At 41.6% G+C, this 18,596-nt stretch overlaps 1 protein-coding gene across 7 annotated transcripts in view; it reads right to left on the bottom strand.

Annotated features, from left to right (window-relative positions):
- Window positions 1-18,596, bottom strand: part of LOC138819667 (synphilin-1-like) — a 132,098-nt gene that overhangs the window by 15,941 nt on the left and 97,561 nt on the right. For all 7 annotated transcript variants that reach the window (XM_070011158.1, XM_070011159.1, XM_070011160.1 and 4 more), the window contains exons 6-8: window positions 13,247-13,360; window positions 4,202-4,327; window positions 672-841 (exon numbers count right to left, since the gene is read on the bottom strand). In XM_070011158.1, coding sequence (XP_069867259.1) covers window positions 672-841; window positions 4,202-4,327; window positions 13,247-13,360 — 410 coding nt within the window. The remainder of the gene's footprint in view (window positions 1-671; window positions 842-4,201; window positions 4,328-13,246; window positions 13,361-18,596) is intronic.

Here is an 18,596-nt window from a genome sequence, read left to right as displayed (position 1 = left end):
GCCACTGGTGCCGGGCTTCTTCCTTTCTTTCTTCTTCCTCTTCCTCTTCTTCCTGATTCTTCGTCTTCTTCTTCTGCCATCCTAAGGGGCTTAAACTCCAGGTCTCACACTAGCTCAGCTTGCTCGTTCACATCTAACACTCCACCATTTGAGCCATACCTCCAGCCCAGATTTTTGCTGGCTAATTGGAGACAGGGTCTTGAAGACTCTCCTGCCTGGGCTGGCTTAGATCTGTGATCCTTTAGCTCTCAGCCGTGTGAATAAGTAATATTACAGGAATGAGCCACACGTGTCCTATATATTTCTCTTGCTGAGAGAGCTGAGAAGCAGGCCCATTTTTAGCCTTTTCCTCTCTGCCATGCTTGTTAAGTTTTCCCGGAGCAAAGGTCAGAGACGATGCCCGTGTGGTCTGTCGGGTGCTCGCTCTGCGGTCTGGCCCTCGGAACCCAGCAGAGGCCCTCTCCTCATTCCCTTTCAGGGAGCCTGTTCTGTACTTTGTGGTTTGCCTTGGCAAAGATGGCGGCGTGGTGAGCCCAAACACTGCCTGTGCATGGCTAGGATGGTGGAGGACCAGAGGCAGCTCCTAGGGATTCAGCTCCCTTGGCTGCCACCTAACCACTGCGGATGACAGGTCCGGCTTCGTTCCCTCCCGGGCCCCGCACACCACTTACTCTTTGAGCTGCTTGGTTAACTTCACCACCTGCGAAGCCAGTGACATGCAGGTCTCCACCACCACCAGGTACCGGGAGCACAGGGTGTGCCCGTGCCGCTCAGCACTCTGGGAGGGCTTCTCCCCAGCGTGGTTCTGCATGGTGACATTTGCTCCATACTCAACCAATGTCTGTCAGAAAAAGCAGAAGGACGTGGTTATATCATGGCCTCCTTCTAAACATGACTGTAACGGCACCTTGTGTATTTGCTTATTCAATGATTGTTTTTATTATCTTTAAATATCTCTGTTGTAGAGCTATTGTTAAGTTTTTTGAAAAAAAATTATTGTAAAAGTGATGAATGAGGGGTTGCAGTTACCTAAGTCAGATAAAGAGTACATTTCTTTTTCTTCCCTCACTTTCTCCAAGTTTTACCCTCCCTTTCCCACCCACAAGTTGTATAGTTGATTTTCAACAGTGTCTAGTGAGTCCCACTGCTGAATCGGCTCACCCTGTGTCCCACCATTTCTGTGCTCCCCCCCTCTCCAAATCAGATAAACTTACATATGAGACAAAAGGTACAGAAATCAAAAACAGGGACAACAGGGGGAAAACAGAAAAAAAACCCACAAATAGTAAAATAAAAAACCTGTTGCTTCCATTTCTTGGAATTCATTTTGATGCGAATCATTTCATACGATCCTGTGCACATAGCAATCGAGCCCTTGTGATCCTCTCCTAAGAATATCCTCCTTTGCGAATGTTTAACTTGTCATGTCCAAGTGTAATTTTTTGTCTTTTACTATCGATTGGATTTACTTGTAGACTTACAGGCACAAATCAACAGGTCAGTTTGTGAGTGCAATGCATCTTGATCAATGTCATACCTTCTGTCGTATTTCCCCATCTCTCCCAACCCTCTCCCCCCCATCCCCTCAGTGTCCCTGGTTCCATCTTCACATACGTAATACGTACACTGAATATTGTGACTGCATTCTCCCATCTTTCCTCTCTCCATTTGTCTTCCCCTCCTCCTAACCTCATCCCCCTTTGACACCTCCAGTTTTAGCTTCCTGGTATTCATTTTGTTAGACTGTATGTTGGTCGTTCCAAGAACTTCTACTATTGGAACTCTCCCCTGTAACAGAATGTTGAATAGGACTTGTCTTCATTTCCCAGAGCCAGTTTCCAGAACTACGGCATTGGGGGAAGGACGGAATACCAACACCTACAAACGAGAGCTGCCAGAGACCGTCCAAGGCTGATGACAGGTGTCTCTGTTTAGGGTCTGATGAGCCAGCCCAACTACTATCAGTTCCCACCTGCTGCTTACAGAGGAGGAGGCTGGGAAGAGAGCTAGATTGCTGTGTCTAAGAATTCCTTTCCTTTCTGAAATGCACCACACACATTACTGAATTCACATTAGTGCAATGTTTGTGGTGAGACATTTTTTCCCCCTTTTGATGCTTGGTTCCCAAAGAACTTTCGTAAAGTCAGAGACGCCTGTAGGAGGGGAGAATGGACTCCTGTTTACCATTTCTATTTGCTTGTGCTATGGGAACTGGCTTTGCAATGCCACTTGCTAACCCTCCTTCCTGCCTCCCCCTCTAAAATAATGTTCTCTCTTTACACCGTTCTGCAGATTCTGATAGGAAATTATGCCCCTCTCATATCTATACTTTGCAATTTCTTATCACTCCTTGTGAAAAATGGTGCCTGAAATGAGAAGATGCTTGGTTTGCCCACAAAAATGGGAAGCTGTTCAGGCCCTGTGAGCATTTCCTCTCGCGTGAGCTCTCCTCAGAGTAGAACTGTGTGAGCAAACACTTCCGGCAGCTTCTTGCTGTCATCTCTGCTTTGTTTTTAGGAGTCTCTTGTATTTCATGTTTTTGATTCTGCCTTAGATTCTCCTGTTCTGTTCTTCCTCTCTTCCTGCTCACCTGCTTTTCACTGCCCAGTTTTCTGTTGCAGTTAGTCCACGTGCACACAGTAGGACCTCAATGGGCGTCTATTGGATAAATAAGCATGCAGCACTTGCCATACAGAAAACAACACATACGTAAGACAAAATATGAAGCTGGGAAACATGTAATATGTTATATATACATCACATATTGGACTGTATGAAATCATTGAGGTGGAAGAATTTTCTCTGAGTCACAGACTTCAACTAGATGTTGTCTTTTTTCCTTTCCCTGAGATGTAGGAACAAATTCATAATGCTGTTTTCAGTAATATGAATGATTTGATTAGTCTGGTTCTGGTAACTATGATTTACTGTCAAAAATAAAATCCCAGAGCTGAGGTTGTAGCTTGGTGGTAGAGTGCTTGCCTAGCATGTTAACAAAGGCCCTGGGCGCAGTCCATAGTCCTGCAAAAACCATTTTAAAAGTAAATGAAATTCTTGGCCCAACCTCAGTTTCAACTGTTTGCCGTTCAATGCTTCCCTGTCTGTGCGCTCTAGTTCCCCAGCTGTCTACCTTTCCTCCTCCTTCTCTTTCCTCTGTCCCAGAGAAAGGAACCAGGGGTCCACATGGTTTTAGGTTCAGACCTCAAACTTTCAGAAGACCAGTTCCAGGCGCACTCCCCCGCCCCCCAGCTGGCCGTGGCATCTGGTTTGGCTCAGCTGTATACCATACACAGCCAGCGGTCAGCTGGCGGAGGAGACACCATCTCCTCTTCAGGAAGACTGCCTTCCTGCACTCTTGGATTTCCTCCCATGTGGCTGCGGGTGGGGGCGCCAGCTTCCCTCTCCTTCTTGTGGCTCTACAATCTTTCAACATCGTTGCATACTTAGAAGATGAAGAAATTCAAGGGCATGCCGCCAGATGCATGGTGTTACTTGAGTTTTGGGTGGAATGGTGGGCCAGCCATGGCGGCCTCTTCTGCCAAAGGTCTAAGAGGATCCGTGTACCTAAATGCTCCAATTCTGAGCCTTCAGATAAGGCCCTTCTATAGAGAACACAGGAAACCATAGCTCTGTTTCTCTCTGCTCTGTTTCTCTCTGCTATGAAGAACTTCTAGATCTAGCCCTGGAAAATCTGTCCTACTTTTTCATATACCGCAGGAAGAAGTGGGGTGTTGGAGGACAGGGGCTAATAAGGAATGGTGTACCACTTGAGAGACAAGGTGTCTGATAGTGCTTTCCCTGCTGTCTTTAGAATATGGAGGTTAATGTCCACCTTCCCTTGACACATGATTTACAGTAATGTTGAGAGAGCAGAACAAGTCCCTTTTCTTTTCTTTTTTGGTCTGCACGGAGACTCAAACTTGGTACCTGAGCTTGTACTCATTGTCTATAGCGCTCTGCCAACTGAGCCATGCATCCAACCTCTAGAACAAATCTCTTTCAACACCTTCTGACATCCAGGAGACACTGTTAGGGCTGTATATGCTTACATTTTGTGGAGTTTTTGAAACATAAAGATACCATTACAATTCTTCATTGCTTGTTGTAATACTAAAGCCAATTCAATGCGCACATTCTCCCGGGGAATGTAGTTTGCACGTGTGTGTGATTGCTTTCTGCGTGCACAGCAGCGGGCCCATACCTGTATGCACCCGAGGTAGCCGTGCTGGGAGGCCACGTGAACCGCGCTGTTCCCGTCCTGGTCCACTTCGTCCAGTGAGATGCCTTGCTCTTGCATGAACTGAAGAAGCCACAGAAGAATCTTCTCCTGTAAACACAAAAACATTGGAATTAGCAGAATACTCGGCACAGAAATCAAATGTAAAACCAAGGAAAGACAGTACTGTAACTTGTGAAGAATATCTACAAGTAAGCTTACTATGACAGAAGGAAATTCCCAGGATGCACTGAAAAAAAATCAATAATGGAGGATATTGCGTGTGTGTGTGTGTGTGTGTGTGTGTGTGTGTGTGTGTGTGTGTGTGCATGAGTGCATGCCAGTGCATTAAGGCTGGTACTGCAACTCGAATTTGGCATGATGCTCTTGCTTAGCTTTTTCCACTCAAGGCTAGTACTCTCCCACTTGAACCACATCTCCAAGTCTGGCCTTTTGCTGGCTAATTGGGGATAAGAAGTCTCTTGGATTTATCTGCTCAAGCGGCTTCAAACCTCCATCCCTTAGACCTGAGACTCCTGAGCGTAGTTAGGATTATAGGCATGAGCCTTTTAACAGCAGGAAACTACCTTGAAAATGTTCTTGTTCGATTCCTTATTTAACGGGAGACCAGACTGCAGAAAGTCTGAGTGCTTTCAATACACAGCTAAGTAGCTCCCAGGCTGGGAACAGACACCAGGTCTTTTGATTACAGGACTCTCTCAAGACAGCGTTTTTTTATTATTGTGAGAAACTGCCTGTAACCTTGAAAACCTTGGAATATCGAGATAACCTAGCTTCTATTTTTAAATCTTAAACTATGCCCCACATACCCGCGCCCCGTTCAGACTTAACAAAAAGAAGCAGTTCCTTAAGTTGTTAAGTATAAGGGATTTCATGGAAACCTGAGACCTTTTGTTTTTCTCTGACCAAATGTTGGCAATGTTTTAAAGGTAAAGTTGTTTTCTGCTTCCCAGTGACTCTGAACACAAACCTTTCTACAGCTAAGTCAGTGTCTCATCACAATCTGTTTGCCTTTTGCCCACTGAGCATTCTGTGGTATTTTCATGTTATGTTTGGCCTTTGTAAAAAGCAGGGGGATGGGATTTCATTGTTTTAAAATAGAAGAATTAAATATAATTTTACAAAAATCCAGAGAGTGGTAAAAACAACAGCATGAAGTTTAGAGGGTGGAATGTGACATTTAAAAAGATGATCCTGTGTTTGAAACAGCCCTGAACTTCTTTCTTTCAAAGGATTTTTTTCCCCCTAAGTTATTTTCTCAGACTGGTCATGAACTTTTATGCTTTTCTGGATTAAATTTGCCTTCATCTTCAGAACATGCCAACTAATCTGTTAAAGGAATGTTGGCCAAAGAATAACCAAGTCTTTTAACAGTTCGCCCCTTACTATGCAAGGGAGCAGGGCACGGTTTCTGAAGGTATCTGAGACATGGGGGCAGGGGAGGGAGATATTTGCACCACACTTTTTCCAAATGAGTAAGCAAGAAATCAGACCCCTAAAGAGCAAGAAGAGAAAAAACAACAACAATGTAATCAATGCCACCCACATCCCAGGAATGCACCTGGCAAAGCAGACTGCCAGCTGCTAAGGGTACACAGCCCCTGGAGAAAGGGAAGGCCCTGCGTATCCCCAGAGAAGGAGGGGCAGTAAAGCCTGGAGCCTGGTGTGGAGACTCTGACCTGCTCTGTTAGTCTCGGTCGGAGGCAAAATCTGGGAAATCTAGACCAGGTTTGTTATTGGGACCAGAGCAGGTAATGTTTTCCTGGGCTTGAGATAAAACCATATATCCTCAACTTTTCAGACTAAGCAAGGGAAACATTCTGCATTCCTCTTTTTTATTTGGGAACAGATGATTATGCTATATAGTTTTAATTCTTAACAAAATTCAAGGAGTAGCAGTGTCTCAGGATAAAAGACATAACCAATTGGTTTGTAGCTGATGGCTAAGACATGGACAGTACCAGAGAGCCGGCTGCTGCGTCTCTGCGAGTAAGGGCAGAAGTTCTCAACATATACACCAGTCCTCAAGGAGTTATTTCCAAACTTGAGTTGACTCAGTTTGTTCCATGATATTAACTCACAAGTTCGCACTGGCAGCGTTTCGACAGCATCATTCAACTTCAACAGCTTTACCTTATAAACTGGAAAACTTAAGGACAATTGCTTTTTTTAAACGTCACATTCCACCCTGGAAACTGTATGCTGGTGTTTCTACTACTCTCCTGTTTTTTAAAAAAATTACATTTAATTAGAAATTGTTCTAATTTCTACTAGCTTCTTTATCAAGTAAAGCTGAGAGGAAATGTTGTAGCTATACTTTCTGACCATGCCAATTTTCATGTGTTTTCAGACCTCATTGTTACGGGAGAGATGTGCATTGCACACCCCAAATCATAATGTGCTGAATTTTAGTAATGGGGTTGTAGGCAATGTAATGCCACATTTCATCAGACTACGAGTTTGAGGAGGAAAGTCTGACACCTTCATCTGGGCTGGAAATCTGAGGGTACAAGACACGTGGGATCCTGGTGAGTCAAGAAAGCGTTGCTCCAGCTCGTGAGACTCTCCGTGCCAGGATGAGTCTGTATTACGAGAATAACTTCTTTTTTTCATTGCTGTTTAAAAATGGTGAGCAACAATTCCAGTAGACATTACCAATTCCATATGCAAGAATTACGTTAAAAAAGACTCACAGTTTGATCATTAAGCAAAAACAAGTATTCACCCAGTTCCTCAAATTCAGTTCTTTTATAAGAAGATATACAATTGTCTTGTCCACTGAGATATATGGAAATTACAAGTATCTCCCCTATTATACTGTGCAGCGAAGTATTAACAAAAGGGATTGTCTAACTATACACCAGACCTTCTAAAAACCCACACAGGATTTCTGGGGTGGGCATGAAGATGGCTGGTATCTCTAAAAACATTCTTAGCCTCACTTTCAGAGAAATTCTATTCTGTTTCTAGAGAACATACCTGTGGACATGCAGAATATTACAATTAAAACAGTGACTTATTACTTCAAACACCTCATAAGGAGGTCAAAACACACAACCACTTTCTTCAACTAAGAAGGCCCTTACCAACACATGCATGTATTAGACATCTATTCTATATATATTAGATAGTTATGCAATGGTGGGTACCTGCTCTGGAGCTGTTAGCTCTTTCTTGCATTCTGTCTGTCCTTCTCTCTGATTTTCTGTTTGTTTCTCTGTCTCTCTCTCTCTTTCTCGTTCATGTTTACTGCATTTCCCCACAAGTACTGCTTTCAGAGAACAACTGACATAATCACACGATGTATCTCTGCGTCATAGAATAACCTCTCCAATTTGAATTTCATCTGCCCACCATCCATTCACTTGTGTCTACTAAGAGCTTCCTTCATGTACCAATTTCTTTTCCTGGAGATTTTCTGAACATATGGTAGCTTGTTTTATGCATGTGCCGGTCCTGGGGATTGAAGTTGGGGCCTGAGCACTTTCGCTGAGCTTTGGTGCACTACTCCTGGCACAGCTCTACTTCCATGATAACTTGTCTAATGTTGTGTTTTATGTGTTCCCAAAGCAATGCAAGTTGTTTAAAGGGGACATTAATACATGCAATTTATGAGACTTGCTGTACAAAGTCTAATAAAAAATTAATTGAAAAGTATGTCACAGTTATTGCTGGTATCAATAAGCTCTCCAGAGTCTGTGGTATAATTGTAACTCCTGAAGGAGTCTGCTTTGTTTGAAGTCATAGATCATCAAGTCTATTATGCCATCAATTTTAAGGTTCACTGCGGTTTTTGAGATGTTAAAATGTGAAAAAAGTCAGCAATAAATTCATAATGTCACTTATTGTATGATGAATGTAGTATCCAGAGATGGTAAGATGTGGAGAAAAAAATTCATGGAAGGACTGATTAAACAGGTTGAGATCTAAATAATTCTTTGGCAAGTTTCTCATATGGTTTACTCATGGTGAAATAAGTAAATAAATAATACCAATAGCAATAAAAACAACATATTGAAAGACATTCAATAATCCTAACAGCAACATTTGTCCAGTGCCTGAATTGGGCTGGGCAATGTGTCTTTTTTTTCTGACACAGTCCTCTGAAAATCCTGGTGAGGAAGGATGGTCAGAGACCTTCTTTCCCCTCCTCTTTTTAAATGAACGCACCTGTGCCACCAAGATGGTACTTGGTAGGGACACGGTTGAGTCCCAGGCAGCCTGAGTTAGGGCCCCATGTTCTTCATGCATCTGTTTCCTGTCCCCCGCTTCCTCCCAAGATGAACACACTCAACCACTGGTTCCCAAATGGCTATCTCTATGGGACACACTCTTTGTGCAGAAATCATCATTAACTGCTTGTCAGTCTTGGGGGTGAACTTCGTGTCCGTGGTGCTTCTTGGTACTTGGGAAGCTGGACACTTGTGATGCACATCTGTAATCCTAGCTATTGATGAAGCTGAGATCTAAGAACACAGTTCAGAGCCATCTTGGGCAAGAAAGTCTGTGAGATTCTTTCCTGTGATTAACCACCAAAAAGCCCAAAGAGGAGCTGTGACTTAAGTGGCAGAGTGCCAGCTTGGAGCAAAAATGCTAAGGGATAGTGTCCAGGCCCTGAATTCAAGCTTTTAGTACCATACCGGCACCCACTCAGAAACAGGAGTGATACTCATGTTAACTAAAGTAGAGTGATACTCATGTTAACTAAAGGTTTTTCAGTTAAAATTAGTGATGTACTGCTGAAGCAGGTGGATTGTGAGTTTGAGGCCGGTCTGGAATATATCACAAACAATATATAAAAGGGTTTTCTCTTCGTCTTTCATCTGCAATCAGAGCCCTTTCAGATCATCTAGTTCTTTCTGCTTCATGACAATGAAACACTAAAGTCAACCAAACAGGAAAGTCCAGGAGGGATTCATTGTTTTCAGAGTAAATCACAGAACTTTAGCAGTGTGTTCAAAAATCCCTCTTGGCATGCCTGCCACTTCTCAGAACCATTGCCAGGAATTGCTGAAACTTGTTTTTTTTTAATGCCTTTTCGAAGATGGAGAATAGCCAGGGCAGGCAAAGGTACTGTCGGTCAGCTCAGCATCGTGCCGGGGTTTGTGTTTGTAGATGAATGTCTTCACCTCAAGTCATGTGAATGGATAAAGAAAAGGTTTGATGCTGTATGTTACCAATGTTACCAAGGCCCTTGGACCAAAGCAGATCAAGGTGGTTCAATGCCCAGGTGGGGAGAGGGAACTCTGTGGGGCGGGAGGGAAGAGGGGGGTCTGTGGGGCGGGAGGGAAGAGGGGGGTGTGACTGGAGCCTCAGAACACAGCAGTGGCTTTGAATCAGCAGCTACTGGTCTCCATTGCAGTGCCAACAATATTCCTTCTAGGACACCCCAGCTCCTTCTTTGTGTATCCCTAAGATTGCCTTCTAGCTCCCTGTGGCTAGTTCTGAGAGGTGCAATCAGTCAGTGACATAATTGCACGCTCTGAGACTTCAAGTGTCAAGATGAAGGAAATCATTGCCTGTCACCCCCCCAAAACGTGTCCATCAGTCTGGGAGGCCTCTGAAGCTAACGGCCACTGTGCTGGACTCGAAAGGTAAAATTTATAAGAAAAGAGACACAAATTGCGAATCAAACGGAGTTCAAACTTTAAGAAACGACAGGAGGGGTAAAGGATGACTAAAATGAGCTGAGATGAATTGTCCTCATAGTATCCTTTGCAGAGGTCAAAATCAGAGCACACTCCAGTGCATGCTGCATGTAGAACAATGTGCATGTGCCAAATCCATCACAAAACCTCTCGACAGCATCATCCTTGTGCAAATATTAGCTTTGCGAGGTCTCCAAGTCCCGTGCCTCTGCAGGGCACCTGTTATGTAAGTGGCTGGACAAGAACTCCCAGATCTAAAGGGCTTCCTCCTCCATCTCCCACCGGGTTAGGAATGCTCCCCCAACAGTGCTGCTGCACTGCTCCTGAGAACTGTATTTCAGGTCATACAAGTGCTGACTGGGTTGAAATAACAACCTTGGGATGGGGAGTAGATGACATAGTTCTTCAAGGAGGTCGCTTTCCCTTAGCTCACCCAAGAAAACCACCTTGTCACCCAGCCAGTCCCGCAAGGAGTGCTTTCTTCTGTTCTAGCCAAACAGCTGAAAAGTAACAAGAAACCTGCTGTGTGATTTGAATAAAGAAACTGGGGTATACAAGTGACAAAGACTGTGGAAAGCCTGTTATTTACTTAGGGTCTCTGGACAGGTCTGCAGTCCTTTCCGACTTTCCCCTGGCCATCATGGTGACAGGTATGGGTAGCCTTTCCATTGATTCCTGAAAGTCTTTGTTAGGGTTGAAATAAGCAACCATCAGTGATGTTAACCCATTATTCCTATGATTCTGAAAATGATTTACATAGATTGGCAGTCATCAAATTCTTGTGATGATCTGAACTGAAATTTCTGTTCTCCCCTCTGCCAGTATGCTGATGAACTATTGTTTGGTTTTGGACATTGCAGATGGGGTTAGAAAGTACACTACTTGAAGAAAAGAGTGAAATAGTGCAGGGACAAATTTTACATGTTCTTCATTCTCCTTCATTTTATATGTTGGGTAGTTGTTCACTTCCACATGTGATATGAAGAGCTCTGAGTTTCACAAGGTATTTATTGCTAGATACAACTGTAAAAAATTGAAGTCTGCAGGGTGAGGCTCACGCCTATAATCCTAGTTACTCAGGAGGCTGAGATCTGAGGATCACAATTCGAAGCCAGACCAGGCAGGAAAGTCCATGAAACTCTTATCTCCAATTAACCACCAAAAAGCTGGAAGCAGAGCTGTGGCTCAAGTGGTAGAGCACCAGCTTTGAGTGAAAAACCTAAGGGATTATATGTCTGGGCCTTAAGCTCGTGCCCCAATATTGGTGAGTGTGTGAAAACATACACACACACACACACACACACACCCTCAGCTTGATCACTGCTACCACTGTAACAGTGAGCACAAATCATCTGTATCACTGGGGGCAAAACAGAACCTGACTGTGATGTCAGAGGACCTGAGCTTTGAGCTAGCCTTTACTCTTCCTGGACACAAAGCCACATGTAAGTAATTGAATATTCTTTCTTCAGTCCCTTCAGACTAGGGATTGTTTTGAAATCAGGTTTATATATATATATATATATATATATATATATATATATATATACACATATATATATACACACACACACACACACATATATATATGTATATATATATATAACTCCACGGTATGGAGTTTATAGCTTGTGTGCATATATGTAGTTATATACATTATATGTAATATAAATAAAACAGATATAAACTTCATATAATAAAATAAATCTTGTGTGTATATATATGTATATATACATACATATATACATATATAGAGAGAGAGTTTTAAGTATATAAAATGAAGTTACTTTGGTACAAAGTAATCATGTAGCATAACTCCCACTAAAGAAATAGTGGTAATTCATTTATTTATTTTTGTGCTGGTCTTGAGGCTTGAATTCAGGGCCTGGGTGCTGAGCGTTAGTGTTCAAGGCCAGAGCTCTACCCACTTGAGCCAAAGTTCCACTTCTAGCTTTTTGGTGGTAAATTTGAGATAAGAATCTAATAGACTTTTCTGCTTTGATTGGCTTCAAACTGTGATCCTCAGATCTCACCTCCTAAGTACCTGGGACTACAGGCATGAGCCACCAGTACCCAGCTAGCAATGGTAATTTTTCAGCCTCTGTTCTTTGAATGTGAGACTGCCACTCTTGAGAAAGTACAGTATGTTCTCTTCCTCAAACATAACTTAGGGCCACTGGGAAAGTTTTTGAAGCCAAAGAGGGCACTGTCATAGGTAGGAGAAATAATTTTTGTGTCACAAACAACTATGATCAGATCTCTTTTGATGCTGTGCTGACTTTATTGCTTTTTCAGACTGAATGCGCTTTGGTTGCTCTAGTGTTTAGAAAGCATACATTATTGTCAAAAGGAGGAGGTGAAAATATAATGGAGTGAGATGTGTGTGCATTAATGAATAATGCTGGGTTTTTCTAGTGGAAACTAACTATGTAAGTCATCTAGTCAGAATGCATGCCCATCTTCCCTCCAGCAAGACTTTTTTGAGTCATGTTTTATGAAGATTTTCCTTTTACTTTGGGTTTGATAAATATGTCCTTTTTTACTCTAGATAAATGTTAAAACTATTACACAAACCTTGGAGAATACAGGAGGAAAAGCCAGTTGTAATTCTACCATAAGTGAAAACAATTCTGAGCATGCTGCAGTGGAATTTTCTCTATCAAGCTTTCTAATTTTTTTTTCTTTCAGTTTTGGGGTTTGAACCCAGGGCCTTGTTATTACTAAGCAGGTGTTTCATGTCTGAACTGTGCTTCTAACCCCTATTTATTTTCCATCTCTCTAAAATTAAAAGCTGATTTCAAGTTTCAGGGATAATTTTGTATCATATCTTAATTGATTTTATGTAATGAGCACTTTTCATAAATTTCTACCATATGGATATAGCTTCCTTGTTTATTCACTATTCTATCTTACAATATTTGGATTTAAAAGTCTTCTTCATTAAGAAAATGCTACAAAAAATATCATTGCTTATGTATCTTTGGAGACAGCTCTATCTATCTATCTATCTATCTATCTATCTATCTATCTATCTATCTATCTATCTATCTATCTATCTATCTATCATCTATCTGTCTGTCTATCTTTTCTCAGCTTGCTTCTCACCAACCCCACTTAACCTGTTAAGCCATACCTCTACTTTAGCTTTGTGCTAGTCATTTGGAAATAAAAATCTTGAAGACTTTTCTGCTCACACTGGCTTTGAACCATGGTTCTCCAGGCCTGAGCAGCTAGGAATGCATGCACGAGCCACTGGATATGTTTTTGATAGTTTCTTATGTCTCTGTCTTGGTTAACAGATCATAAAAAATGAAATAAGATTGTATAGCCCACAAAAGGAAGGTACTTAAAACTTCCATACCTGGCCGTAGCAACCCGCATAATGAATGAGGCTTGGGAAATCCTTAGAACAACTTAATTCTGCGATGGCTTCTGTTTCACTCACCATCCAGCGTACACACTCCAACTGACCATTCTAGATTTTAGAAAAAGAAGAAAAGAGCAAGAAATCCAATGTAAAATTTAGATTTGAAACAATATCTTAAGATTAAAATTTTTACCAAGGAAAGTTATAGGAATTTTGGCTTTTATATCTTGTTTATTTACCATCTAAACAAAGTCCCTGTAATAGTCAGGACCTGTGGTTTTGGCTCAAAATCAATTGCAGAATTTTTATTGAAGTACAGTTTTACAGTTTTAATGTTTGCAGCACTGGGATTTGAACTCAGAGCGTTGGGCTTACTAGGCAGACCCTCTACCATCTGACCCCTGTTGAGCCTTTTTGGTTCTGGCTATATTTGAGATAAGGTCTTACTTTGTGCCTAGCTAAGCCTGGACTGCAATCCTATTTTATTTACACTTTTGACTATAACATGCACACTCTTTTTTTTCCCCTGTTGAAATGAGGTTGTTTGGACTGGACTTGAACCACAATCCTTTCAGTCTCTACCTCCTAGGTGGTGGAGTGGCTAGGATTACAGGTGTGAGTCACTGGCACCCAGCCTTTTAAAATTTTTAAATACTTTAAATCAGCTATTTAAAAAAAATCACTCTATTGTGGCAGGAGGTAGCCTGATGTTAAAGTGCCCTCCTGGCACTTTAGATAGAATCCTGGTGGATTCTATCCCTAGACTGTAGAAATAAATAAATAAAGGTATTATTTGCATACTGTCTACTGAATCGTTTGTAAGTCACACTCTTGCAACTAGACCCCTAATTAAGATAGAGACTACTTTTTTTTATCACTCCCAAAAGTTTCATCCTTCTCACCTTGCCCCAGGTAGCCACTGTGAAGATTTCTGCTACTATAGATGAGATATGCTCTTTTGTGTAGAAGAAACATGACGCTACAGAGATTCAGCCAAGCTATTGCTTGGATCAGTGGCTTATACCCTTTTTATCGCTGAGAAGCACTTTCTTATATCACTTTTCCACAATTTATTTATCCTACTGATAATAACCTGCTGATAGGCATTTGGGTTGTTTTTATTTGGGGGATATTATTATGAATACAGTTTTTATAAATTCTTTGTGAATTTACGTTTTCATTTCTTTTGGATAAAACCCCACAACTGGAATTTCTGGGCTATCTGGTATGTGTATATCTGGGTTTATAAGAAGCTGTCAAACTTTCCATGTGCACTCATGTCCAAGACAACCAGTGGGGTTAACTGATCAGTTATCTGTGATTCAAGTTTATGTGACAGAGCAACGGTTTATCCGACCCCCAAATACAATGGTTTCCTATTTGTTAATGAAAAATTAACAAATTCATACTTGAAATATTTTTTTCATCAAGCTTGATGTCTTAATCTATAAAATATTAATCTATAAAATATTAAAAAATATTAAAAAAATTGTACAGGGAAAATATTCTTCTGAAAGAACTGTCATTGATAATGATACTCTTGATACAAAAAGTTAAAACACCCACAACTTTTTTTTTTTTCAGACCTGGGGCTTGAACTCTGGGCCTGGGCACAGTCCCTGAGCTCCTCTGTACTCAAGACTAGTGCTCTACCACTTGAGCCACAGCACCATTTCTGGCTTTTTCTGTGATTAATTGGAGCTAAGAGGCTCATGGACTTTCATGTCTGGGCTAGCTCTGACCTCCTCTATGGTGTTGTCACTGAGCAGTTGAATCCCTTCACTACACAAAGATCAATAGTTGGCCAATCCTTTCTGCTCAGCCCCCACAGCTCAGGCTCCAGTAACCACTCCTTTTCCACTTACCCCCTTCTCTCTCTCTCTCTCTCTCTCTCTCTCTCTCTCTCTCTCTCTCTCTCTCTCTCTCTCTCTCTCTCTCTCTCTCTCCTCCTGTCTTCTTCTTCCACCTTCTTCATTCTTTTTCTCCCCACCATTAGACCAATTCAATTAAAGAGGTCTCCTCATTATCTTTCCACCCCCCCAATTTTGCTGATATTTTGATATTTTTCTACTCTCATTTATTTCCATTGTAAGGTTTGTTATTTCCTGTTATCTGCCTGCTCTGGAATTAGTTCTTCCTTTTCCAGTTTCCTGAGGAGAATCTCCTTCTCTGCAGGGCTTTAGCTACGCCTGTAAGTATTAATACGCTATGTTTCCATTTTCCTTTGTCTCCAGATATATTCTCTAGCCTTTGTGACTGGTTCTGACATATTAATTAGTATGTGTTAATTATGCACACTTTTGAATATCCCACATTTTCTTTTTATAAGGAAGAGTTTTGGCTGGTGCTGGTGGTTCATGCCTGTAACCCTAGATATTCAGAAGGCTGAGATCTGAGGATTGCAGTTCAAAGCCAGTCAGAGCAGACAATCCTGAGAGACTCTTATCTCCAATAAACTCCACCAAAAAAAAAAAAAAAAAACCAAAAGTGGATCTGTGGCTCAAATGGTAGAATGGTAACCTCGAGCAAAAGAAGCTCAGGGACAGCGCCCAGGCCCTAAGTTCAAGTCCCAGGACCGGTGCTCCCCCAAAACCAAAACACAAAGAGTTTACTGTATTATGCAAACAGCAGTCTCATCTATCATATGTTTATCACACTTATTGTTTGTATTAAGAGGCCATGTTGCATGACTATTGATTAATAATGATTACTGATATCTATTAGTCTTCTATTATAATCAAAAGACACAGCTTTGTATTTCAATCTTGTTTATTTATTGAGATTATTTTATGTAATGTATCCTGAGGAATGTTTCTTGTACCCTTGACAAGATGTACTTTGCTTCTGCAGAGTGGAATGCTCTTAGAAGAATGCTAAGGTCTGGTGAGTTGGGTGCTGCTTAAAAGGTCACAGAAAATATCTCACTACTCTGAGTCTGAAACCAGTTTCCCTTGCCATAAATAGAAATACCAACAAAGAAGCATCTTGAACTTGCCAGTCTTGGGCCAAGGCTCACTCACGTATATGTTAACAAGAAATGTCAGTAGGCTTTGGTGTCTGAAGTCATCCTATCACCTGACTAACACACTGCCTCTGGGTTTAATCAGAATGACTGAGTGAGATATGAAAAAAGAACTAAGGTTAACTTTCCCCCTATCTCTCTAGGTCTGAAAATAATTTCTTCAGCTACTTCCATGTTAGATAGCAGACAGCTTTCGACCTCTTCCTTTCCATTGGCTTTGCTGTTTCCAAAAGGAGCCTGAGACTGTCCTGAATGGCGAAGCAATTAGCTGCTTTCCCTAGAAAGCACTTAATAATGTCTCATCTAAACGGCACAATTTACTCTGGGGAGGAGTTAAGGGGGGATACTCATGCTTGATGGCATGACCCTTCAACCCATTTTCTGAGGTCGTATCTATGTTTGATACTTTATCTCTGACTCTGCTTCATGTCATCCAAGGCATAACTTTCCAAATTTTCTGCCTGTTTGAGCCACACGTTTGTCCTTAACAACAGCAAGGCTCTCAGAACTGTTTAACAAAGTGCAGCACTATCAGCTGTTGCCGGTGCGCCAGATGAAGTTCTAACTTGACTTCCGAAGGTCTTATCGACCTCACCAAGACCTAGCCAAGTGCAGCAAACACACTGAGGCAGGAAATGCATCAGGACACACTGAGAAAGGGGTAGGACTTGGTCTGAAATATTTGGGCTTATACTGCTTTTTCAAATTCTAGATTCGATATCAGAACAGAAGAAGATTGCGACCTCTCAAATCATTGCCTAGAGTTCTTGTGTTTTATGAGTTTGACAAGTGCTTTGCATTCAAATAAATTAAAACAAAAAATGGTGTTTACGTTTTGCGACTGCTTTACGAGGTCAGTGTCATGCTAACCACAGAACCTTGAGAATGACTGACATGTCATACATGCAAACAGCAAAAGGAGTTTCTATGGGGGTTTGGCTTAATGATCACTGTTTCTTATGTACATTCCTATTCAGAGATTTTTTTAATCCATTCAAGCAATCACTACACTTTATAAATTAAGAAACAAATGCTGGGCACCAGTGGCCAAGCTTGTAATCCTAGCTACTCAGGAGGCTGAGATCTGAAGATCTGGGTTCAAAGCCAGCCCAAGCAGAAAAGTCTACGAGGTTCTTATTTTCAACAAATGAGCAAAAAGCTGGAAATAGAGCTGTGGCTCAGTGTCAGTGACACCCTTGAGTGAAAAAGCTAAGGACAGCACTTAGGCCCTGAGTTCAAGCCTCAGTACTGGCAGAAAGGATAAGAAAAAAATGTGTTTTCATCCAATTATATAGTTGGGGAATATTCAATAATGGACCACAAATCAGGAAAATGAGGACTGTATTTTATGAACAGCAAAACATCATGGCTAATGTCAACATTCACTGGCATGGTAAGACTTTTTGTCATCGTTAGATGCTCACTGATAACCATATCTAACCCAACCCCCATGGCCCTACAGGATGTTGTCACAGGACAAGACCCTGAGCTTTCCATCTGGCACTGGAACTCTGATAAGTAACAAAACTTCCCTTTTCACGGGACTCTCAGGTCTTTAAGGACAGGTTCTATCTTTTAGACTGGGAGCCTGTAGCTCATGCCTGTAATCCCAGCTATTCAGGAAGCTGAGATCTGAGGATCACAAAGCAAAGCCAGCTCAGGTAGAAAAGTCTAGAAGACTTTTCTCCAATAAATTATCAAAAAAAAGCCAGGAAATGGAGCTGTGGCTCAAGTGGTAGAGCACCAGTCTTGAACAAATGAAGCTCAGGGCAGCACCCAGGCCCAGGCCTGGCAAAAAAAGAAAGAAAAGAATAGGTAGGTACTGTCTCTTATTCACAGGGTCAGCACCTAACACAGCTGCTGGTAGAGTCAGTACACATCGCTCACATTGTGTTTTTTTCTCTTCTCCACCATGGCTGCTGCAGGATGGGCTGTTAATTTGACAGGCCATGGAGAACAGCCACAAGAAGATGCCATCTACCACACACACCGATTGCTCACTTTCTGTTTAATATTTCTGTGTACTAGTGCTCCTGCTCATTTGACCCTTTTGTTCAAGGCTGACACTCTACCATGTGCTCCACACCTCTCGTCTACCTTTCAGATCTCCATCTCCTGAGGAGCTAGTGCTATTGTGATGAGCTACCAGTGTCAGGCTCAGGTTTTTTGCTTAATAAAAAATGATTTTCTATGCTATGTTTGAAGTCACACTTTAAAACAAAATCAAATCAAATAGAACATAGTCTAAACATAGGAAAACTTTACTGACTGGTAAGCAAAATAAAGTTTCAAAAACTTAGGTTTGTTTAGAAGATATATTAG

Source organism: Dipodomys merriami, unplaced genomic scaffold, assembly GCF_024711535.1.
Source record: "Dipodomys merriami isolate MVZ:Mamm:240054 unplaced genomic scaffold, mDipMer1.0.p SCAF_81, whole genome shotgun sequence".
NCBI classification, from domain to species: domain Eukaryota; kingdom Metazoa; phylum Chordata; class Mammalia; order Rodentia; family Heteromyidae; genus Dipodomys; species Dipodomys merriami.
This window is presented reverse-complemented; position numbering and strand designations above follow the sequence as displayed.